A 25,150-nucleotide genomic window follows, 5' to 3' on the forward strand; every position below is an offset into this window, starting at 1 on the left:
ATGAAATGCATTGTGTGTCACAATAAACCAAGAAAAGCATGTTTACAGCTCGAAAAGCAGGTAGACTCAGGTCAACTTAATGCAATATATATTTGTTTATAACTCTCTAAACATGTTTATTTTTGTTCTACTGCGTGTCAAAGCACCTGCCAATTATTTAGGAGTGTTATAAGACACGCACAGTTTTTCACGATTGTTTCAGAAGTAAGCATTTCTGGGTTTAAAAGGAAAAAGAAGGGAAAATATAGTCAAGATTGCTTTATAGGTTCCTATATATCTATTGTATTCATATCAGGACCAGAATGTGGTTTATTACCAAGTAGGTTTACAAATATGAGGAATTTGCTTTGGACACAGATTGAAAACAAATTCAGAAAATAATACTATTATAAACAAATATTTCAAAGACTATTTAAAATATATATTATTACACTTCTGGTTAGACGCTCAAAAGCATTGTTGTTGTGCCTGTACTCCAAGTGTATCTTATTGTAATGAAAATAAAATTGAATCGACTCTAATGAAGAAGAAAAAACACTCAAAGTAATTAACTATTTAATTGTAGCTGCTTTAAAGTCAATGTCTGATTAACTTCCAATTAATCCTATTAACAGAATTAAAGAGATTAGGAGATATCCACAGACCGAAGAAGCCACACGACTGGATCACATCATTGTTTTAGAGTTTTTTCTTCTTACTTTGTATCGTCTTTAACTGGAATGCACCATGTACACCAAGTCCTCGTATGTGTAAACCTACTTGGCAATAAACCTGTTTCTATTTTTTTGTCTCTTCATGCTTCACGTGGTGGCATGCTCAGAGGTGGAAAGTATATTAAATCATAAACTGTAATATGCTGTTAATTTATAGGTAATTCTACTTCACTTATGCTACTATAATCCTTTATAAAATAACATGTAATATTAGAAGACAAGATGAGACTTTTTTGAACACGAGTAGGCCAATATATTTCACTAAAATAAGAATAGGGGAAAAATGGAAAACTATTCATGAGCAAATATTGCAGGCTTCAAGGATGGTGATTAATAGCAGCAGTTAACAGCTCACACCAGGTTGATGAAACAATCATTGTATTATTAATGTATCTATTGCTGTCCTGCTTCTTCAAAAACTGAATTTTAATAAGGGTTATCTCTTATCTTAATAAGAAAAACATAGCATGCATTCCTGCTGCAATACACTCTTCATGGCACTGGGTGGCACCACTGCACATTAGGATTTAGAAATGTGTTTCGTAATGTCCAGCAGTCGTCGCTAAATCTGCAGTTTTTCTTTTCCAAAAACCAATCCCACAATCCCCACACATCGGCGGTGTATCTTTTGAATGGTTCAAGTCTGAAACGGTCTGCACACACAGAGGAGTTGCTCTTGAGTTTAACCCGTTTTTCACGTTTTGGATTTACACACCTGAGGATACCTCAAGCGTCTTCACAAAATGAATCGGTTGGTATCTAACTTCGCTGTTTAAATTGTGAAAACAAAGTAGTATTGCTGAAGCCATATGTTCCCTGACTTTGACGGCTAACTAGCCAGCTAGCTTGCATTAGCGGCCCGGCTAGTTACTTTGAACGTCTCCGTGTATCCTTGATAGCAGAGCTATAAGCTAACTACTGTAGTTTAAAGCTAACACGCTAAGCTAACTTGGAGCTAATGGACGTAACAATACGCTCTCCTCCAACCGTCGGATGTCCAATTTGTCGCAAAACATAAAACCTACTACCTAAATTAACATGTTGTGACATTAGTTTTAGCTCACCTAGCTAACTTGTATCGCATCAGCCAACGCCTTTGTAACTCAAATATAGCGTTTTTGTTTTGTTTATCCCATTTGAATGTTGGCTTTTAGTCTTTTTGAACCTCTTTACTACATGCTCGATCACATGTTGTTGGAGGGGGAGCTAACCAGTTCAGTTATTAGGCCTCGGAAAGTAACTGCAACTTTTTCCTCTCATTGTTTGTCCAACAGTGTCTCTTGTTGTGGAAGCTGGTAAGCATCTCTGGTATCAAGAAGTCTTAAAAGGTCAATAAATCAACCTTATGGCTTTCTGCGATCCTGCCTGCATTCTCCTGCTGAAAAGAACATGAAGCAGGTAGGGACATGTGAAAGAGCAATACGTCTTATTGTGTAAACAATTGTGTTCCTCATATCCTGGTGACTGTGAAGTAGAGTTCAGTGGTGTTGTAGAAGTAGAGATTGTAGTGGTGGCTTCATCCCCTATCCTTTCGTTTTAGGTGGATAATATAAATAAGGAAGATTTAGATAAAGAAAGGTGAGTCTCTGATCCACATCTGTTGGATTCATCTAACTGTGATCAATCACTCACTCTGTGTCCCACAGATCTACCCTCTCAGTCACTGGATCATTAAAGCACCTTTTCATAAACATTATCACCTTGTCTGTGGCTTTTACATTTCATGGTTTTATCCATCTATGAAAGCTTAGCAACAGGTTCACGTTGACTGTCTTTTTTTTGGCAGATTTCAAGTCAATTACAGAGTACAGAGCACAGGAAAAGCGAGAAGACTGTCATCTTGCAAGAGGAAGGGTTGTCCATTGGTGGAGGTGGGCTTAAAGCTGCACCGCAGAACCTCAGATGTAGGCCGTGCCAGTAACCCCGGCATGGCCAACAAAGAAAATGAGCTGACGTGCTCCGATGATGTGCGGGGCATGCTCTTCAACGACATCTGCGGGCTTCCTGTGAACTCCGCAGAGGCCTCCAAGATGGCAGGGGCCAGCTCCAAGTACAGCAATTTAACAGAGGTGAGATCTTAAATCTATCACTGATAATTGTTTTTGCTTATCTCTCTTGGGGTTGATACTAACTGAATGCCCTTTGTGCATTGTTTTTCTTTACATTCAGATATCAAAGGACCATGAAGCGATGACTCGAGTCCTTTTTGGAAGGAGCCTCCGACTAAAAGTAGCTCAAACGTTATGGTGTAGAAACGCCAGTGAATTAGTGGCCTACCTAATAAGGTAAAAACACAAGTGACAGCTGGCTTTTGTGTTAAATCCTGAATCAAATAACATCTTTAATATTTAATCATTTGTGGTTTTTACAGAATTGAAGACACAGGGGTGCTGCTTGACTGTTTACCTGTCTTAACAAACAAGTGAGTCTCATCTGAATTTGACCATTTTATGCCTTTTACTGATTCAGCTTCCCTTATCTAATGCACACTGCACAATACAGAACATCTGTGTTAAACAAGATCATGTAGCATAATTGGAACTGCGACAAATGTCCATCTGTTGTCTTTTCTCGTCTAAATTGACAATGATATTGATTATAACAAGCTGAAATGTAATTAGACTAAAGTCAACGTTTAAGATTGTTTAGTTTTTTCCCTCTGTCGGCTCACCTTTTTGAAAATCAGCTCACTAACTGTCTTTCTCTCTTGTGTTTTCTCTTGTTTCCCGTCAGTCTTCAAACTGAAGCACCATGTTTGTCACTTGGCTGCTGTGTTGACCTCATGCCCCTAGTGAAAGTGATTCTTGCCAGTAAATATGAAGAGTAAGTGTCCCCGTGACTTATAACCTGTTTATTATGACCTGGAAACATTTGCTAGATAACTTTTAAAATTGTAATTTGACAAACTTGTCGGCTTTAATTGTATTTGTTTTGTTTTATTAACAGACACATAATGGTGGGTTTACACTGGGTTCAATCCGTCATCAGGAAATGGTGGCCAGAACTCAAGAATGAGAAGAGACTGCGGGACAGTTCAGAAGACAGGTGGGCTATGCATGCTTAAATACAACCAAGACACCACAGATACTTTCAATCTCAAGCCTAACATTTCTCATTTTTGATACTATCCGAATGTTTTATTATGATTTTAAATGCTGCAAACTAGCACAGTGGAAACTGAGCACAAGAAACGTACATGAACAAGTCAGCTGTCTTCATAAAATGAACAACTTTCTTCAGTGTTTCTTCGAAAAGACAAATGGCAATAACCTCCACATAGGATACTATATTTATTTTTAAGAAGCAGACTCGATATATCTTCCATAACATAATACTTTGTGTTATTTATTGTTATTTTGCCATTCACTAATCCTGTTACTACTTCTTAATATTGCATTGGGGTCATGGTGAATATGCGTGTTGGGTTTTGTTATTGAAACAAATGACTGTCAAAATAGAGTTAACAATAGGCCTCGGGCACATTGCTGTGTCATTTTCAATAGGGAAATTTCAAAATGGCACCAAAGATTCCGTTGACCACATTTGTACCAGTGTATTCACATCGTCCATTATTTGCCTACTCTCAGTAGAAATTAATGAACTCAAGCATGTGTCTCAAATTTATTTTTCTGGTATGACCTGAAGCTTTTATGCTGCTGAGTTAAACGTGAGCTTGTGTCCGGAGGTCTTGTAGCAGAGCGTGTGTGTTGGTGTTTCTACGGTCACTGACTGATTTGCACTCTCCACATATTGCATTTCAATCAGGAGAGACTTTTTTGATGTAATAATATGTATTTAATGCGCAGATACACAAATGAATGTGACAGTAGTCTTGGCGATTAGGCCACATTGTGCAGGAAGTATCATTCGGGAGGGTAGAACCGATCCGATGAAACCCCCTGGGGTCTAGACACTGGTGGTGGTGAATGGATAGTTGGGGTCGGTCTGAAGGGGAGGGGCTTAGCTTGACCCTGGATTCAGAGGGACAGGAGGGGAAAAGGGGTGGAGGAGGGTTGCGTTGAGTCACCTGAAATGACAGCTGTCAGAGGGGAGAGCAGATTTAAAAGGGTTTGATGGCACGCTATGATAGGCTCTTGGGAATAGAGCGAAGTGATTGGCTAAGCTGAAGAGTGACGCCCCCGGTCACTTATTGAGAGGAGAGAGAGTAGAAACATGGAGATAGAAATACATGAATGAGTAAAGACGGTCTTCCTGGTTGAACTTACGCTGAGCTTCATTTGTCATGTGTGTATATTGATTGCAGGAATATTGAAGTCATGAAGCAGCGGCTGAAAGACTTGTGGAAGGAAGGAGCCCGGTCATGTTTGGTTCCAGGATCTACTGGAGAACTGGCAAAGGTGAGGACATTCATATATTACTTATCAGGGATTTTCAGAATAAGGAAGTTCCTGTTAATGATTTTCCTGGACTGGATAAGTTCAATTACATTTAACCATCCCTCAAAACATTTATTCTTTAAATGTTCATTGTCAAGCTTTGCCTGGGTTGTCTGCTTGTTCTACTTTCATGCTCAACATGTTTTGAGTTGAACATTGTGTCACAAAGACGCATTCGAGTGCTTCTTCTGTATTTTCCACCCTTTGTTGATTTTGGGTGGACACTCCCGTTCTAAAAAGAAACACCTCCAGGTCCTCTATAGGCTTACTGTTTGCTTATGGTTAATAGCATAAGCACATATAATATGAGTTGAGTTTGCATTGTGGTTCATTTGTTTCTATATTCACATCTTTCAATTTAATAAAAGGATTTAAAAAGACGTACAGGTTATACAAGTCAAGAATTGGTTGCAGAAAGCCACATCCCCTTTTTAATAGTCAGTTTTTGGTGTAGACAGTATGTAAATCATATCTTATTTGAATGTGTGCACTGTTAAACTCTCTGTAAAGACAACTAATGTGTTATCTCGTGTTCTTCTCGTAGGCCATCCAGTCTTATCTATCGCAGCTGCCCTGACAGCTGTTCTCGTGGCACTCTGAGGATTTGACCACTACTGCCGGATCATGTCTGTGTTTTGAACTTATAGTGATGCCAGAGAAATGGATGGGCTTTTTCTGCCACTCACACCCAAACGTCTTTTACTGGGAATTAACTTGACAATTCAGGCAACTCCCTCAGCTAGAGGTGGAGACTCTGAAGAAGGGCTGAGAGCCTTTCTGCAAAACACACACACACGGCAAACGACTGCTTCACATTGAAGTGGACCTTCCTGTGAAGGGGCATATTTAGTGGACCTCCATGAGACTGGGTGTAACGTCGCTCTATGAAGTGCCTAGCTCGTCGTCTCTCACTACACCACTCTTAGCCATTGAATGCAAATGCACTTGTGGATGTAATGAATGCTCCTGTTTTAATGTTTTTTCGCGCCTTGGTTCCTCTGAATCAGGAACTTGAATCGGCAACAGTCTTAAGTTATTAGAGCTCCTCCTGATTTCAATTTGCCTCTTCATGACATTCGACTGTATGATGCATGATGTAAACACAAGTGATTCTTTTAATCTTTTAAATAAATTTGATAAAAATCAATCATGTATTCTTTTAGATTCTTTTTAAGGTGATCTGTGTGTGTTTATATATTTAAAAGGTACATTAACAATGGCTCAAACAGATTCGTTTTTTAATCAGGACATCATTTGGCAAATGAAGCCGTCACTGTGTAAGTAAACAATCGTAAACTTTTGGCATAGCTCTTCCCTTGTGGTCTTGCTTAGTTTGCTTAATAAGTCCTCCACAGTGGCCAAACTAGTTTTTGAGCTTTTCCTGTTTGTAGTTGGTACACTTCTTTTTGTTACAACTTTATCAATCATAAGTTCAGATTTTCTGTTTATAAGTGTTAAGCTGTTAATGGATGCACAATCATGAAACTAGTATTCAAAATTCCCATCAGCGAAAACACGTGGGTTTGCTCCCCATTGACATCAGGACAGCAGAAAGCTTACACATCTTCCGGCGCAGACTGAAAACTCATCTCTTTCGACTCCACTTCGAGCAATAAGATGAATAACAAAGCACTTGTATACTAATAAAGGACTGGCTTATCGATAGCTAGTTGAGTAGCACTTGAAATGTTTTAGCTCTATGAAACCCAATGTACTTATATGATTCTGTTTTCTATAAGTTTGTATCTTCTTGGCCAAATGCACTTATTGTAATTCGCTTTGGATAAAAGCGTCAGCTAAATGAAATGTAAAAGAAAAAAAATATTAGGTTTAATTAAAGAAAACCAACATATGACTATTTAGCTGTATATGTGTACGATTAGATCATCATCCTTAACTCAATATTTGGTAAACATGTTATTGTGTTTGATTTATTTTCAAACCCCATATATTGTTTTAATATTAAGAGTTGGATGTTCATTTGGTTGCATATTTGTTTGCATTAATATCTACCAAAATCTTCCTTGTCAGTGTTTTGGTTTATTTTCTATAAAGACAAACAAATCTTAATGTAAAAATGAAACACATAATGTTAAGTATGGTTTACACATGCATTGTCATTTGCTTTATCATTTCATATAGCAATGAAATTATATTTATTTGCAACTAAGGAGTTATACAGCTGTACTGTATTCGTTTAAAAAACAACATTTATTCATCTAAAATCCTTTTTATTCTGCAAAACAATTGCTTATTACACAGTGAACGTCAACAGAGTGTGAACGTCGGTTTGGTCAATAAAGTTGTATTTCAAGTGACGTCATCTTCCGCAGAGAGACAGCTGATGAGCCTGGGTCTCTCGCTCCTTCTGTCCAACTGCTCCTGAATTCATCCAGTTAGACCACATTTTAATTTGATAAAGACAGTCGACATGTTGCACAGAGACAGAATACCGCTGCTATGGGTTTTCCTCCAGGCTGTGCTCGTCGTGGCGTTGGGTTTCTCTGACATGGAAACGGGGCCTGGTGGTGCAGGTGTTTCGGTCCAACAGCCCAATGGAGATCGGTTCAAAATCGAGGGAAGAGCGGTGGTTCCCGGGGTGAAAACACAAGATTGGGTCTCCTCGGCCAGGATATTCGTGGAAGGTGAAGAGTTCGTGGGGTTTGTGAGGTAAGAAACAGCTTTTAATTCACTAACCCCTAGCTAGCCTATTAGCGAGGCTAAGGTATCATTAGCCTCGAAGCTAGCCGGATAACCGCACGGCAGTTGCTGTCGGCAGATGGCAATTTCTCACCGTGCTAACTAACAGCTTAATATTTGTGAAGGTAACTTTTGCCAACATGGACAACAACACGGTTATTTCATTTTTACCTACCTGTCACTGAACTTAGTTGTTTATTGCATTTCGAGCTCAGCCAGGCCTCATTGTCGCTGTAACCATAACAAACCTTAGCTGCACGAGACACGTCTGTTGATGCAACACTGATGTTATGAAGGTAATATTCAGATGTGGAAAGTTACTAGGTACATATACTCGTGTACTTTACTTGAGTCATTGTATTTTATTCTATATAATGCCTCTAACAAGTGACATAATGTAATCTAATGTGCTCCACTACATTTTGGGGACAAACACTTTTAACTCCAATTCATCTATTCAACACCCTTCGTTAATATACATAATATATGATAATAAGCATTACTGTACTGCTAATATACCTAGTATTTTACAAAGTAAATCATTAGTGAATTGGACCCAGATTGAACAACTACAACGTTGAAATGCTTTTACGTGAATTTGTAATACAAACAGGATTCCACGCTGTGTGAATACCCCACACAGTACAATCCATGCATTCACAACTTGCAATAAAGTATGTAAGAATCACCAGCAAAAGTGTGTAGGAAAAGTACTCAATTAGCTGGGGAAATGTTCCTTGTCAGTATTGTATGTGATGTTTCTTCATTAATATAACCGCTGCAATAATGTGTATCTTGCATATTACTGCAGTAGATGTTGTGCACATTTTATTTTTATTTTGTGGGGTTGTTTAATCTACAACAATGCATTTTATATAAGATAATAGTGTGTGTAACTCTCTTCATGAGTTCAGAAATCATTCCTTTTTTGTGTGCGTTGTGCCGATGCATTTTCCAGATGATTCAAGAGCTTTTTAAAGGGTATTTGTTTTAAGAAGTATGAGCTTGTTATGAACTAAATTTATTACATGTGTATCTTGACTAAGTCCAATTTTTGTTACAGAACTGATGGCAGTTTTGCTGTGAATGACGTCCCCTCCGGATCCTATGTTGTGGAAGTTATCACCCCTAACTATAGATTTGAGCCAGTGCGTGTTGACATCACATCAAAAGGCAAAATGAGGTAAGACTTCCCTACAGTGAGAAACCCAAATGAGTTTCATGTTGGCCTGATTATTCGGCTTACTGTATAGAGGAAGCTCTAACCACTGAATTAACCATGAGTCATTTGACAGGGCACGTCTTGTGAACTACATCAAGACCTCAGAAGTAATCCGCCAGCCATACCCTCTTCAAATCAGAGCAAATGGCCCTCAGACCTATTTCATGAAGAGAGAAACCTGGGGATGGACCGACTTCCTCATGAACCCAATGGTAAGGACATTGCTTTTGTTTCTCTGAATATGTATGATCGATACCCTCAGGAGAGATTTCCAATATACCATATTTGTTTAGATTGAGATTAGTGAACATTTAGATTCATTCAGGAAAGCCTGAAGAACACTTTTAATTGTTTACTGTTATGCATATCATTACCTCACCTTAATAGAACCAAACCTTCGCCTGATTACCAAACAGCAACCGTTACAAATGCATTAACCAGAAGAAAGATTAACCGTCTAATTCAGTGGAAAAACCAAACTGTGTGTTCCTTAAATCTTCTTATTAAGCATCTTAATTTGTGATTTCATTGAGTGTAGGTTGCTCGTGTTTGACTTCAGTTATCAGCATCATTTTACAGTTCATACCATTCTATACATATTGGATAAAAGTGTCAAAGATAGTTCCTGTGCTTCTGGCTCTCTTGTTTTAATGAATTGTTTCTGGTGCTCCTGCAGGTTATGATGATGGTTCTGCCGCTGCTGATCATCGTTCTACTGCCCAAGGTGGTCAACACCAATGACCCAGAGATGAGAAAGGTAACGAATCCTTAACAGTCTGAAGAGTTGTATCAGAAATATTGGTTTTTCTTTTTTTATTACTGCGGAATTTCATTCCATATTTTATTCCATTCTATTTCTATGTAAATACTGCTATATTTTGTATTATTTTTCAATGTTATTATATTTTTCTTAAAATAGTTCTTTTACCTGTTTTACTTTTATGTATGCACCATGACATCAAGTCAAACTCCGCGTACGTGTCAATCTACCTGGCAAAAAACCTGATTCTGATTTCTCTCAAGTTTATAGGATTCAGGTTTATTATAATTAGGGATGTCCCGATCACCTTTTTTTGCTTCCGATCATTTGATTTTGACAATTTGCCGATACCGATTTTTCCCGATCCGATCTTTATGCAATGTATTAAGAGAAAAAAAAGAAAAAAAGCATTCAAGTTGTCCCTTAAGGTTATTTTTTTATTTAAATTGGATATTCTATCCAACATGGATATAGCTTCTTTTTTTCACAGCAGCATTGGATCAGTTCAGTTGTGCAGCATTGGATCAAAACAAAATAAAGCTTATCAGTACTCGTTAGCTTACTGCTACAATTAGACACTGCGCCCACTCTGTTGCCAGATTTGAGAGAAATAAGCAACCAGGTCTATGAAAACAAGCCCCAAAGAAGCAACACATACATGATGTTCTGTAATTTGAAACCAAAACTAAGGCCTCAGGATGACTGTAAGACTTGAACATGGTCATTTTTGTTTTGTAACATTGAATACAAAATTAAAAATTAAAAAAAATTCCGATCCCCGATTTTTTTTCTCCGATCTTTTGAAAATCACGTGATCGGCTCCGATCCCCGATCACGTGATCGGATCGGGACATCTCTAATTATAATGTATGAATTTTTGCTAGTGTAATTTCCTGAAACAAATAGTCAGTTTCCTTCCACGTTTGCATATCATTTTGTGGGTGGGATTATTTTTAATAAGTAAGGCTTTCCGGAGTCTCTCCCCAGCCTTCAGTTCATCATCTACATCTGTGTTCATTTCTCTGCTGTCTTTACAGGAAATGGAGCAGTCCATGAACATGCTGAACCCCAACCCCGAGCTGCCAGATGTCTCCGAGCTCATGACCAAGCTGTTCTCCGGCGGCTCCAAGCCCTCCAGTAAGGCTGTAACCAGCAAAGGCACCAGGCCGGCTGTGAAGAGGAGGTAGTACAGCAAGTCCTCCTCACTCTGCTTAAAGAAAGAACGAGTTATGCCGTGGAAGCAAGATTTTTAAGTGTCATTTTTTTTCCTCCGGGTCAATTGTACAGTTTCTCTATTATTAGATGTTTTAAGCACATCTTGATTTCTAATATGCTATTGGAGACTGAGAAAAAAATATGATCTTTTTCATACTGCACTGATAGAAATGTCTTGAAACCCTGCAAAGCTGTTTTCCTTAATTTGCTCTATACTTTCTAAATGTGGCTCTGCTACTCACCTATCTTTTCTGTGCTAACCCTTTGGTGTGCTTTTTTTCTCCACTGCTGCTAATTCTACTACCTGAAAGAAATCATATATACAGAGATGTTCATGTTTTTTTTTTTTTTCCAGTGATATGACTGAATGAATATTACATGAATTTTAAGACTAATAAATCCTTATTTAAAAAAAAAGCCTAGATAAATAAATTTGCAATGTGATAACATCATAACAACTGTGTTTTTATTTCACACCATCTTTGTTTGAGAGGGAACACATGGCCTTCTTATTTTTTATTTATTTATGTGTGGCGTAATGTATGGTCAGTATTTCCATACTGTACATTACCACTGCTAATGGTTTATTAATTGGAATGTAATGATTGCCAGCTCTAAGGATGAAAGAGCTGAGTTTGCTATTAAAAAAATCGCTATTGTAACTTAACTTTTATTAAAGAGGAAAACCTGGTACTGTGCATTTGTCCTTATTCAACATTAGGTAAAGTCCTTTTGTGCATTGAACCTGTTCAAATAAAGAAACCTAACGATTCACATTGCATGACCAAAACCAACAATGCTAATCCATCTGATACATGAAGACCTTTAAAAAATAAAATAAAAAGCTCATGTTCTGGTTAAGGATTTATTAAAACAGGTTGAGACTGTAGTTTTTAGCAAATGCTACTCAAACAGGAGAAAATATTATATTTATATGAGACTATTTCCAACTGTTTTGATGCACTTACTGTACTTACAGCAGCGTAATGTTTTTTTTTATGGGATTTACTTCAAACCAGTTATGGTCATTGTAATAAAAACATGTAACCCAGTGAAAAAGAGTGTTTTATTCTTGTGATTTTCTAAGTGTTTGGACAATGGAGGTTTATGTTACAGAGGAATACTTAAGCAATAGCTCACGACAGGCCGTGGTATATGCTCATTATATCACAGCTAAGGGGCGTGGTTCGGCCCGACGCGAAGCAGTCTGCAGTTTGCTTTTCAGACCAACGGTATACTGTTTTTCTCAGACGCGGAGGGATACTGACTTGTTGTGAAAAGTAACTTACAATTCTACCCGTGGTATACGCTCAGTATATCACGGCTAAGAACCAATCAGATTGCTTGATTTGACTTGTCCGTTTTATAAACTATATTAAGTATTGGCTACACAGGTTGTTATTAAAATCAATGTTATTGTTGGTTTTGGTCTTTTACCAGTTATGAGGGCAAAAGGAAAATGATATAAAATTACCAACCAAAGGTATCAATATTACCGTGTCATTCTAGCTGTAACGTTCATCCATGCTATCAACTATTGGAGCGGGTAATGATTGGCAATCTTTTTATTAAAAAAGAAATACAAGTACAAAGCAAGATTCAACACTTGATGTAAAAGGTTCATGCTGACAAAAGTGTGATTTTCTGCCTTCGATTTGTTTTTTTTACTGTTCATATCAGAACACACAGACTCACTTTCACAATACTGCACACAGACCATGAGCACAAATCCAATCAAAAAGCTCTTTTGCTTCTCGGCAGAACAAAAGGCACAGAGTTCAGGGAGATAACTTTTGACATTACATCATTAAAAGACGATGGAAATGCAATCATTTACAACAGCATCAGTCATCGTTTAGAGAGACATGGTGGTCGGCTTAATTCGGTTCAAATACCTTGTGTTGAAGTTTTTACAGTAATCTGAATAGTGAGAGAAAGAAGAGGTGTGATCCATAAACAATCTCTTACGTAAATGCACAGACATGTACAGATTAGCCCTTAAACACAAGATCAAATATCGATTTGCCAAGATAGGAAAACAGAAACACAACACTGATACAATACATTAAGCAATTGATACATTTGGGTGTAAAACAGAATCAGTGAACTATTATTTATGAATTACTTTGAAATGTGTACGCCTACAGTATGTCCTATATATACAGTGCAAGTGGGTGAACGAATAGAGAAGGATAACATGAGGTTTAAAGGACCAGTTCAGAGTTTTTACTCTAATGCTCATGCAGTATACGTTAAAAGTATGTTTTTACAAAGTCCTGTTATCCTGTCTACATTGGTGTGGAAGTGATTCCTTCAAGCTTAAAAGTGTGACTACAATAGGGATTCATTTCATATTCCTCTATAGAAATGTAATGTTGAATTCCTTGCAATGTTTTTTACAAAAAAAAATTGAAAGTGTAAGATAATTCAGCAACAAAAATCTAGAAAGAATTTTGTTTAACAACATGTCGGTTCAAGAAAATGAACATTGGAAATTCATGACTTTGGTGAAATTAGTCGTATTCCCCAAGACTATAAAATAGTTTGAGTTCTTAAAGTTGATTTAAACCTTTGTAAGACTGTATAGCAACCTAATATGGAGCAGCAGTTTAAGTTCTGCATCCGGCTCAGCACATTTTCCACCAACAAGTATACTTTAACACAAAAACCACATGCAGCACTTCATGCTGACGATGACCACTGACTACAGAATACATCGAGAACATCCACACGTCTGCTCTAATATTAGCATGTGCCACATCAAGTCACTTTATTGTTGGCGTTTGCGTTCTGTCCACACCAGTACAGCTTGTCCTCGCCTCTCCTCCTCCTCCTCCTCCACTGGCAGAGCAGGAGCATGCGGAAGGTCTTCTGGAAAGTCTTGTTGCAGAGGGCGTAGCACATGGGGTTGATGGTGCTGTTGACGTAGCACAGCCAGTAGCCCAGGTGCCACAGCGACATGGGGATGCACTCGGCACAGAAGGTGGAGATGAGCACCATGATGTTGTACGGCGTCCATGTGAGGATGAAGGCCAGGAGGATGGCGCTGAGAGTCTGCGCTGCCTTCTTCTCCTTCACCAGCACCATCCTCTTCCTCTTGGTGATCTGGCTCTTCAGGACGGGGTCCAGGGGTTTGGAGGTGGAGGAGGCCGAAGGGGAGGCGGTTTTGGGAGGCTGCTCTGCTTCAGGCAGGCAGGGTGACGCTGTTTTAGGTTTGCCGTTTTTAGGCTTGGAGCCAGGTTTGAATTTATAAGACAACTTTTTTTTACTGCTCTTCTTTTTAGGAGTGGAGAAGTACAGTTCTTCTGTGTAACCCCCCACCTCCCCGTTCTTATTACTCTGAACACTCTCTTGCTCTTTGAATGATCCCTGTGGGGTATCTATTGAAACATGCTGTTCTTCTTCATCAGATGAGGAGTAGCTGTTGAAGGAGGTGATCTGATCAGATTTCACCCATGCATCCTCTGATCTAGTTGTCATTTTAGTGACGTTACTTTGGTTAGAGGACGACCATGAGGCCTGACTCCGTTCTCGCCTCTCTCTTGTGAAATGAAAGCAAGAATGAATGATGGTTTTCTGAGGTTTAGTCCCCTCTAAAACATTTTCCTTAGCTAAGCCTTGCAGTTCTGCCAGATCTTTGGTGCGTCTCTGCGTCTCCTTGTAGATCCTGCAGTAAAGGATGGTCATCACGGAGACAGGGATGTAGAAAGCAGCAATGGCCGTACCAAAAGTGATCACAGGCTCTGTTAAAAACTGGATCTGGCACTGGTCAGAAGGCACGTTTCTCTCTCCTACAAAGTACTGCCAGCACAGGATGGGTGGCGCCCAGAGGACAAAAGACACCAGCCATGCGAGGCCGATCATGATGGCGGCTCTCTTTGGAGTCCTTTTAGCTCTGTAAGTCAGCGGCCTGGTGATGGAGAAGTATCTGTCAAAGCTGATGACGAGTAAGTTCATAACCGAAGCATTGCTGGCTACATAATCCACCGCCAGCCAGAGATCACATGCAAGGTTTCCCAAGGACCAGTAACCCATCAGGATGTACGTGGTGTACAAGTTCATGGACAACACTCCTATGATGAGGTCAGCGAAAGCCAAACTCAGCAGGTAGTAGTTGTTGACAGTCTTCAGCTGGCTGTTGACTTTGAAGGACAGCAACACCAGCACGTTACCAACAACCGTTATCAAGCTGACAATGGCTGACACGGTAGCAATCGCTATAACCTCCCACACGTTGTGGGAAGACATCTGGACGTGTGAGGTGTTGGCAAAAGTGTTGTTTGGAGGATTTACATCCATGTTGTTGTCTGTCTGTGTTACTGTTGACAGGTCAGAGGAAGGCTCCAAATGTTGGTTCCATTAAGAGTTATCCTGAAATACAAAGACACACATTAATCAGACACAATTGCACATTGTAATTTTTTTGTAAAATTGTTATTATGTAAAGTTAAACCCCTGTTGATACACCATTTTCAAGGGGTTATAAAACTACACCTATATAGGTCTACACTTTTGTTCTATTAATATTTTGGTTTGTTCTGTCTTCATTTAAATATGTTCAAGTTCTCTCTGGGCATTTTTGGAAGCAGCAACATCACATGTCTTATGTGTATTTTCTTATGTTCTTATGTAACTAGTTATCCAATCTATTTGCTAAAATGTATTATATTTGTGTTTTAAACTTAAAGAGCAAAGTATGTTACTTTAGTAATGCAAACAAATATTGAACAATTGTTTATTCATAAGAAAAACATTGAAGCTGTTTTGAAATGTATGTAATTTAATAAACCTCAGATCATATAATTGAATGCATGAGATCTAGTGAAAACAAGCTTTTTAAAACCTTTTGTATTCATTTTTGCTCAGAAACCATGCAGCAGTTTTTGTTTGACCTTTTTATTTCTGTATTTCAATTTAATTATTTATGTATCTGTTTTGGTGTAATCTACTGTAGGCTATATGGCCTTCATTGCCTGCATTTTGGGCAATTTTGTTTTCCAATTACAATACAATACAAAAATGACATTCAATTCTGGAACTTAAACATGCCTTTTGTGTCTTTCCTTAAAAAAACAGATTACTTTTATTGTTTTGGTCAAAATAGGATTTGGAACCATCTAACGCCATTTTGCTGTCGGACACAGTTCCATGTAACACTCACTCCGCTCAACTTTGAAGTGTTACACGCTGAAGTGTCCGGCCACGGTTGACAACAGTAATGGAGTTCAGACGAGGCAGAGGAGGCAGCTGGAAAAGAGGCGGCCGCGGGGGAACCGACGGAGAGAGTTCAGGCGGTGAGCACCGGGGCAGAGGGAGAGGAGGGCAGACCCGAAGCCGGGGGAAAAGAGACCATTACCGGGGCCGAGGACGCGGGGGAAGCGGCCCGGCGGCGGAGCTCCATCCCCGGGTAAGAAGTTACAAAGGCTGCCCCATAGATGTATAATTACCATAATTACCATAATTATTCTGTGATTGAACAAAGACGATTGGACAATGCACTTTCTGCACCTCTGCCCTCTGAAATAAGTACGTCTTCGTAAATTATGTATTGTGTGTATTTTCAATTTAGTGTTTTGTGTGGGTCTATTATTGACAAAACAATTTAAATACAATTTTCAACAAAAAAAAGATGTATAATAACAACTGCCCCCGTTGCCAGAGATTAATTTCTCTCAAGAGAAGAGTACTCAGGTCCTGTACTTAAGTCAAAGTAGAAGTAGCAGGGTGTAGGAATACTCTGTTAGAAAAAAAAGTCCTGCAGTCTAAATGTTACTCAAGTAAAAGTAGAAAAACATTAGCATCAAAATATAGTAGTAAATATAGTACTCATTATGCAGATTTGTCCATTTCAGAATAATATTTATGATATGTTTTTTTGATTATAATTATTGATCATTAAAGTGTTATGAAAGCTGGTAAAGGTGCAGCTAGTTTTAATGATTTTCTATACTGCAGGGTAGCTTGTGAATTTACTCCAGGTGGAACTAAAGTCTGATTTTAAGAGTTGATTATATTTCACATCATTAATCCAAATCTGTAAAGTAACTAAAGGTATTAAATACATGTAGTGGAGTAAAAGTACACGATTTACCTATGAATTGTAGTGGGGCATTGTAGCACAACATTTAAATACTCAAGTACTTAAGTCCCTCAAAATGGAGTACTTGAGTAAATCTACTTAATTACTTTACATTACTGCCCGTTACACCACCCTGCCTAACTGCTGTGTATCAAATAGTAATTTAGTAGCTGTGTCGCCCAAAAAATGCACACGCTTCTCAGATTGTGATGTAAAAGTCATTTGCACGTCCTCTTCAATTCGGCCTGAAGTAGCATTAATTTCAGTGTAGTTGTTATCTCTTTTGCACCAACATAATCTGTAGAGACTGGTACTGAGCATTGTAAACACGAAAGACAAAAGTGATATAAAAAAACAAGTTTGTCAAAGAAGTTATAAATCAGTGTTGTGTTTTTGTTTTTCTATCTTGGTATATCGATATTTTATTTTGTGTTAAGGCCTAATCTGTACATTTACAGCTGCATTGATTTCATAATCTGCAGAGACTGCTATTGAACATTGTAAACACTTTCAAAATAATGTTCATAATGTTTTTTTATAAAAGTGATGTAACATAAATAAGTTTGACGAACAAACTGGTTGATTGCTGTACAGTAGAGAAGCAGGTGTGTGTCATCATGATCACATCTTCATTTCCCTCTTTACAAACATGATGAGCTCCTGTCAGCATGTACGGAGGTAGACTTGAGAGAGGAATCATAGTGATGAAGCTCCTCAACAATATCATCATTGTGCCTCGGAGATGAAAGCTCTACGGCCGTTCTGTCAGTAGATGCTCCTGCCATGGTAACTACAGAATGGAAAAACAATAGGGACTCTGTAATTGCAATCATACAAATCTCCTTTAGGTGCATAGCGGCTCCTTGATTGCAATCATGGAAAAGTCTGCTTTGATGGATCCATTGTTACCATGGGGTCTTTGATGATACTGAAAATTGTTCTGTTTTTGTGTTTGAGTTTTTCACCAAGAAAAACTTAACTTTCTGTGGACACATTTCCCTGACAACCTTGGTGAAGGTTCGTGCAGCTATTTGACAAAGCAGAAAGGAATCTATGACGCAGAGACATTTCATTAGTTCCGTTTTTGACGTCTATTATTTTTCATTGAGAATGACGTGCCAGTTTGCCTTGACCCTTTATTTAGACGTAGCTACCAATCATGAATAAGAGCTATGTGGTAATTATCACTTAACAAATCGCTCTTTCAATAATTTCCTTTGTGTGGCGCTGCCATGGCAACATTTTGACTCATAGATAGCTCCAAACAAAAGTGAGACTTTTTGAAGTTTGTAAAAATGAAGGCAGGATTACTTTTTCACACAATCTGACATTTCTTTGTTCAATCTACCCCAGCTGAGTGATATGCAGCTTAGCCTTTTTTGAAAGCTTCTGGAAAGGTGGTGTATTGTCTGCTGCCGTCTGGCAGTCGTTACCTCAGCATCCGGACTAAAACCACAAGATTCAGGGACAGTTTCATCCCACAGGCAATAAGACTGTTAAACAACGGAACTGTTGTAACAACATCCATAACATTCATCTGCTACTTAGTAATTATTTATCTATTTATCTAATGTATCATTCCAATAGCTTGCATGTAGACTCTTATTTCACTACTTCACTTTTTTTAAACTATTTTTCTTTTCTATTGACTTTTTACGGCCCGTCCACACAGCAGCGTTAAAACAATCTTGAAAATCTTGGAGGTGGGCGTGTCTGATGGGGATTTTTTGCGAGCAACGCGACCAACAACTAATCACATGAATATCCCGCCCCCGACATACGAAGCAAAAAACCCCGGGGATTTTATGCGAGCAATACATATATATATAAACTCCCCAAACAGGCGAAAACCTACCAGTTTCACCCACTGTCTCTGCCACCTTCCTGGTTCCTCCGGTTTGTATCCCGGTAAATAGTGACTGGTTGTAAAGAACCGGGTGACTTGCTACCGTAATTTCTCGTTTGGAATATGAGGAAATGAACTTGCGGTATGTCTCTCCCAGTTTACGCGCGGTTTGATTGGCTAGCGTTTGTACTGTCAGATTTGCATACGCGGGATTTGATTGGCTGACGCTTCCAGCTCAGCTTCAAAAGTTGAACATTGCTCAACTTTTGAATCCTGAAAATCCTGGAAATCCTGGAAATCTTCGCTTTGCTTCCCCACAATGCAGTTCGGCGAAAAGCGAGACAACGTGACGTCACCCCCATTCAAAGTGAATGGGCAGAAGCGTTGGAAGATTTGTTAACGCTGCTGTGTAGACGGGCCGTTAATATTTACTTGCACTATATTTTTCTGTTTTTCTGTGTTATTGTGTTGCACTGTTGGAGAAGCCTGTGACCTAAGATTTTCATCGACATAACTACTCTGTAACTATGTTCGTATGACAAATAAAGAACCTTGAACCTATTTCATATGTTATGTTGTTAAAGATTCAATATTCAAGGCTTTATTGTCATGTGCACATTAGCTACATTGTAGTCGATATGGCAATGAACAACTTAAGTCACAGGCTCCTCCAACAGTGCAACATTAAAGGTCCCATGTCATGGCCATTTCCACTAATCATAATTCCATTGTTGAGGTCTACTAGAATACATTTATATTGTGCAATTTTCCAAACTCACATTGGTTTCTCAAACAGCATCTCTGTAAACTACGTGTATTCACTGAATTTCACTCTCTGCCTTTAACGGCTCGTTGTAGCTCCAGTAGCTCCAGCCCCCACCCTCCCTGTGAGCGCAGTGTGCTCTGATTGGTCGGGACGTTGTGAATCGCGCTAAGCTCCGTGGAGGTGTGGTTTCCTTGTTTAGCGACAGCCAAACTCACCCTGAGCACACACAAAGTCACAGCCGAAGTAAAAACAATAAGTGTGGCTTGATATTGAGTAAGAGAAAGGTTGATAAACGCAGAGAGAATGGGTCTGCAGAGAGAATTTCGCCGCGATCCCAACTGTCTGTTATCAGCCTGCAGCCAGGGAGGAGAGATCAGCAGAGCTGCATGCACTGAGTGTGTGTGTGAGGAAGTCCGTGGATTGGTCAATTTGGACCAATCAGCGGGGGCTTAACGTAACGGCTCCACGGATTGGTCCATTTCGTTCCGGGTACGGTTGACATCGTATCTCCAACGAGGCGTTTTGGGGAGGTATTTTCTGTGTTAGTTTTACTCGCTACAGGGACCTTTAATATATATTTAGGACATAAACAAATACAACAGATAAAATAGTGCAAGAGAAGCTTCATGTTCAAATACATTTCCCAAGATGCTACAGGGGAAAACAAGATGTACAAATATCTGTTGTCTTCCCAGGACAGTGGAAGAGCATTATGTTTCCGATGCTTTGCCATTATTCCAAATCCTCCCAGAAATGTGTGTAACCAACCGTGTTCCTCCTTTTCTCTTAGGACCACGATGCAGGGGAATACTTTCAGGAGGAAGACAACAGTAGGGAAGATTTCTCCAGGCGGAAACTGAAGTCAAACTGGGATCGCTACGAGGCGTCGGAGCGCCAGGAGCCTGATGATGAGACGCCCGCTCAGAGGGGAACAGACTACCACGTCCTGATGGAGTCAGCAGGTAAGATCTGAGCTTTGTTTAGCTTCCCACAAACTTGAAATATCACTGTACTGCTTCTCGTTGTGGTGGCTAGATGTCTGCGTGTCACATCAAAGAAATAAAACCAATTAGCTCCACTTCTGCTCCACAATCTTGTTTCATTTTTCTCAAATTCTTTTGTACCAATAGAGATCAAACCATCCTCTGATTAAAGGAAAAGTACCAAGCTTCTACTTTTAAATTTGTGCACAGCTTTTCCAGAAGCATAGAAAGTGCACTTTGTATCAAATCACCCTTCTGAATCTAGTGGAACTTTTCTGTCTCTGTATCCTAATTAGTTTAAAAGAAGTGTTGGACTGGGTTGTCAGACGGCCGCATAAGAAAATCCTTGTTTGTCTTTGTTTCAGCCTCAGTGGTCCGTGCTTTGGCCCCCTGGGGGTCTCAACAGTCTCATCTCTGTTTCTGTTGATATTTCTTCCCCCAGAGGAGCACTAACGATGGAAGCTCAGGGCTTTCTTATTAGAGCAGAGCTGGAGGTTTTCTTTATATTCAGGACAGATTCCCAGATAACAACCCCACTGTGTCGCATTTTAGCAGCTCCCTGGAGTGCAGTAATTGAGTAATATTGCCATGGCTGTTGGCTTTCTTGCATAGTACTACAGTGTATTGTTTACTGTGCTGTTGAAGTGTTTGGTTTTTATATTGTCTAGTGTTGTGTTATAGGAATTACGATGCCATTATTCAAATTACACCAACACGATGGCTTTTTATTCATTAACAAACATCAGATTATTTGCAGTACTAAAATGTTATGTTTTAAACAGTTGAATATCACTGTGGAAGAAACATGTCACAGTAGAGGAACAACATACACAAGTGAACCTCAAAATGAGCAGAATATTTTAATATGAACACAAATTAAATGACTGTCTAATTTGAAAGTGGTTGATTGCAGTTTTTCTTCTGATATTATGAGCATTTGAGTGTTTTCAGATCTTTGTTTCGGTCTTTCCTGTTTTTGTTCAGGCTTACATTCATCAGCGTTTTATTCAGAACCAGCTGCAGCCCCCCCCCACTGTGTCCTGCACATAGACTGTGTATATAAAGGTGCTACACCAAACAGCAACACGTGGGGATAACACTGGAGCTTGAGCTGAAGACTTTTCTTTTTGTCGCTGCTTTTAATTGAACTATTCATATCTTAAACTGCACTGTAACTTTTATCCATGTATTTTGTCTTTTAATGTTTATTTTATTAACTTTTCTTTTTAATAAGTGATTTTAAATGCCATTTTCTTAATGTCTTTCATTTTTTGTAAAGCACTTTGAATTGCCTTGTGTTGAAAAGTGCTATATAAATAAACTTGCCTTGCCTTGCCTAAGCCCAGCCAAATACAACCGTAACAATAAATGCAGCTTCAAGTGTAATTTCAGAGGCTTGGATTTATCAAAACATAATAATATTACACTGTAATTATTAACATTTCTGCCATTTTTAAAATGAATACATCGACAAGTTATGTATTCAAAAAAAGTTATTTTAATGTCAGCATTTAGAAAGAAGACATTTTCAAGCCAGCTTTACTGATTGGTGTGAAACGTTAAATCGGCTACATTTTGAACAAACATGTTTACATTACCTGTTCCACACCGCATTTTACTGACTGTCCTTTACTTTATTTATCTTTAAACCTTTTATTTGTTATATTGCCATATGTTATCCAATATGCTCCTTTAGATATCTTTTTACTTATATAAATCAAATGTATTATTATTATGTTACATGCTCAATACTGTGGGCAATCCCCACAGGAGCAATTTGGGGGGAAGTGTCTCAGGGACACAACGACATGCTGACTGCAGTGGGGTTTGAACCAGCTTAATGTCCAGGAGTTGACTCTGATAAGCTATGCAGGACTTGCTCGTGTTTTGGCAGGAAGTTTCGAGGCCAGTTTTCACTCGGCATGAGTGTTTAACAGCCGACTGTTTTTAGAGCATTGTTGTTTTTTTTCTCACGCCATTAGAGAGAGTTGGAGTGTTTTTTTAACGCCCTGTCTCTCTCTCCCCTTCTCTTTTAGCGTAAATGCCAAAGGGGCTCCTGTGAGTTGTTTGACTCGTATCTCTCGTCTCTGTGTTTTGCCCACATTATCAGATTAGTCATGCCGTACAGCAAGAGGCTGCCGCTCTCTAGAGGATACTTAATTGTACGTGGGAGGCGATGCTTTCAATAGTCGTTTTCCTGGATAATTAAAGTAGCCCTGAAATCAGGAATCTGCCACAGAAACCTGCTTCTTGAGTTACTGAAGAATACTTCTTAATGTGGAGCTCTACCATCACTCATTGTCTCCAAGGTGTTGAAGTGTTGCAGCTTTCTGGTAGTGTTGTTGGAAAGTATGTGCAGATTTGATGTATTCTAAGACATAAATGGCTTTGAGTTTGAGCAGTGTTTGTTAACCTTTGTAACGTATCTTGAAGTTCTTAAATGACTCAAAATCCCAGAGCAGAAAGGTAGTGACGGAGGCATGGATGTTTGTGAGATTATGAGCGGAATTTGAAATATTTTGATCAATGTTTTAATGCTACTTAGCAGCCTGTCACACTGTCTGATGATGTTTCCGTCCACTGCTCACTGTCAGAGCTGAGCACATATGAGCAACCTAAAACTAAACTCTAAATATATATCTGTGTGGGAGGGGTTGTTTTGTTCTACCTGGCTTTAAAAGGCAGAGAGCATTGAAGTTTAGATAAAGAGACCATGTTTTTTTTGGAGGATCTTAAGAGCTCAAACAAGTAACTTTCAACTTTAAAATGACTCTACTGCAATATTGATAATTGCTTACAATTGAGTTGTAACACAAAAGTATTCAACTGATCACGTGTTCTTCTCAGAAGCTTATATTACATACTTTTTCTTTGTTTTCCATTATGCTAAACTGAATTACTGTGATTTAAGTAAAGCAATTAATCACATTTGTCAAGTTGTCCTTTGGGAAATGTAACACGTTTATGGTTTTCTTTTGTTCTATTGACCAAACGATTTTTACAGAACATTGGCTTATTATGATTATGATTGAAAATAAAAATCTTAATTGGTCTCCACCCATAGAATGTATATATAAATACATATATAATATATAAATACACCCTAAAGATCTTTTCCTCCACCTCCTGTTCTAAATGAAAAGTGTAATCAATAATCAATGAAACACACATTTGCTTAATCTAAGTCACACAGTTTTACATTACAGAATCAGTGCATTGACTTTATGACTCTGGGATCAACTTGGAAAGTCTTGCTTTAATTAATGAGGCGAAAGTTATTCCTTCACAGATTTTCACTCAGTAGTGGATTCACTATTTAGTTTAATGAGACATGACTTCACTATCTACGCTATTTTTGTCAGACTTGGCAGATTTTCTGCCTGTACTTAATTCTGAACGGACAATTAAACACATCACTATCATTAATTCCTCTGCCTGCGCAGTAGAGTGGAAACACACAAGTCATCACCTTTTAAACACAAGCTGAGTCCACGACCCTCCAATCTGCTGCCCAACTCTCATCATTCCAGCTATTAAGAAGGAAAACAAAGTGGAAAGTTAATAATAAAAATCACCTTATAATCAGTAAAACACCTTCAAGTTCCCTTTTGACTTGAGCAGAAGGAGAGAGGCAGTGCTTGACTTAATAAAAAGGCTCAACACTAGACAGGTTTCTGAGGCTTTACATACCAAAGTATGATAGAAAACTCAGCGCTTCTTAGAGCTTGTCTGTGTGACTGAGGAAAAGAAGTGAAGAAACAACTAAAACAAAATCATGATTTCATGTTCACTACTTTTATTGGAATGATTTGGTCAAAAAGGTGACTCTTATATCAGATATTGTTGTATATGTAATTTAATATTGTATAGCCTTAAGACACATTTGGTTCTCTTTAAGGTGCTCAGATGAAGGGAAACATTTGGGCATCTGCTAGGCCAATTTCCCCAGCTGCAAAACAAAAACTTAAAGTGCACTTAGGCAATAGCATAGGTCTCAGATGTATAAAAATTAGGGCTGTCACTCGATTAATTGCATGAAGTCCATAGTTAATCGCGATTAATCGCAAATTAATCGCACATTTTTTATCTGTTCTAAATGTACCTTAGAGGAATATCTTTCAAGTTTTTAATACTCTTATCAACATATGAGTGGACAAATATGCTTTATGCAAATGTTTGTTTATTATCATTGGAGCAATGACAAATATTCTCCTGAATATTTTCAATACAACAACCTGGAACCTCTCTCTCTCTCTCTCTTACACTCTCATCCCACCCTGTGTACTTCTCCGCACTGAGCCAGTTGCTCAAACTGACAAGCCTGTTTACAGTTGTCGGCGAAATGCCCGCTCCTCTGTCTTCATAACAGTCAAAGCATGAGACTGAAGTTTCCACTGTGGGTCAAATAATTCTCTGTGATGTGCAGTCGACACGTTTGGATGCGATCCGAATGATCTAACGCAGCCCCT

At 38.7% G+C, this 25,150-nt stretch overlaps 4 protein-coding genes across 4 annotated transcripts in view; 3 read left to right on the plus strand and 1 right to left on the minus strand.

The window, feature by feature from the left end:
* Positions 1-1,238: 1,238 nt before the first annotated feature.
* On the plus strand, positions 1,239-6,257 carry LOC307015259 (KATNB1-like protein 1). Its single transcript, XM_079643767.1, has 10 exons — positions 1,239-1,464; positions 1,988-2,111; positions 2,254-2,291; positions 2,500-2,782; positions 2,883-2,998; positions 3,085-3,135; positions 3,447-3,536; positions 3,660-3,758; positions 4,978-5,071; positions 5,655-6,257. The coding sequence occupies exons 2-10, from the start codon at positions 2,103-2,105 to the stop codon at positions 5,685-5,687; spliced, it is 813 nt and encodes a 270-aa protein (XP_079499893.1). The 5' UTR covers positions 1,239-1,464; positions 1,988-2,102; the 3' UTR covers positions 5,688-6,257.
* A 1,153-nt stretch (positions 6,258-7,410) lies between these two features.
* On the plus strand, positions 7,411-11,697 carry emc7b (ER membrane protein complex subunit 7b). Its single transcript, XM_079643768.1, has 5 exons — positions 7,411-7,780; positions 8,874-8,993; positions 9,106-9,244; positions 9,709-9,789; positions 10,830-11,697. Exons 1-5 carry the CDS (start codon positions 7,542-7,544, stop codon positions 10,977-10,979), a joined length of 729 nt encoding a protein of 242 aa, XP_079499894.1. The 5' UTR covers positions 7,411-7,541; the 3' UTR covers positions 10,980-11,697.
* Positions 11,698-12,442: 745 nt separating this feature from the next.
* chrm5b (cholinergic receptor, muscarinic 5b) lies at positions 12,443-16,286 on the minus strand. The gene is made up of 2 exons (XM_079643765.1): positions 16,169-16,286; positions 12,443-15,378 (listed from the first exon to the last, which is right to left on the minus strand). Exon 2 carries the CDS (start codon positions 15,304-15,306, stop codon positions 13,768-13,770), a length of 1,539 nt encoding a protein of 512 aa, XP_079499891.1. The 5' UTR covers positions 15,307-15,378; positions 16,169-16,286; the 3' UTR covers positions 12,443-13,767.
* Positions 16,161-25,150, plus strand: part of aven (apoptosis, caspase activation inhibitor) — a 38,319-nt gene continuing 29,329 nt past the window's right edge. The window contains exons 1-2 of the mRNA XM_079643766.1: positions 16,161-16,414; positions 20,489-20,660. Coding sequence (XP_079499892.1) covers positions 16,226-16,414; positions 20,489-20,660 — 361 coding nt within the window. The 5' untranslated portion in view covers positions 16,161-16,225. The remainder of the gene's footprint in view (positions 16,415-20,488; positions 20,661-25,150) is intronic.

Source organism: Notothenia rossii (assembly GCF_949606895.1).
Source record: "Notothenia rossii genome assembly, chromosome: 8".
NCBI lineage: Eukaryota > Metazoa > Chordata > Actinopteri > Perciformes > Nototheniidae > Notothenia > Notothenia rossii.

Bases quoted from the DNA above. Each gene is read 5' to 3' on its own strand.
- LOC307015259 (XM_079643767.1), top strand. The intron at 3,136-3,446 runs GTGAGTCTCATC...GTTTCCCGTCAG, and splicing joins TTACCTGTCTTAACAAACAA to TCTTCAAACTGAAGCACCAT. The intron at 3,537-3,659 runs GTAAGTGTCCCC...TTTTATTAACAG, and splicing joins CTTGCCAGTAAATATGAAGA to ACACATAATGGTGGGTTTAC.
- emc7b (XM_079643768.1), top strand. From the start codon at position 7,542: ATGTTGCACAGAGACAGAATACCGCTGCTATGGGTTTTCCTCCAGGCT. The intron at 7,781-8,873 runs GTAAGAAACAGC...TTTTTGTTACAG, and splicing joins GAGTTCGTGGGGTTTGTGAG to AACTGATGGCAGTTTTGCTG. The intron at 9,790-10,829 runs GTAACGAATCCT...CTGTCTTTACAG, and splicing joins ATGACCCAGAGATGAGAAAG to GAAATGGAGCAGTCCATGAA.
- chrm5b (XM_079643765.1), bottom strand. From the start codon at position 15,306: ATGGATGTAAATCCTCCAAACAACACTTTTGCCAACACCTCACACGTC.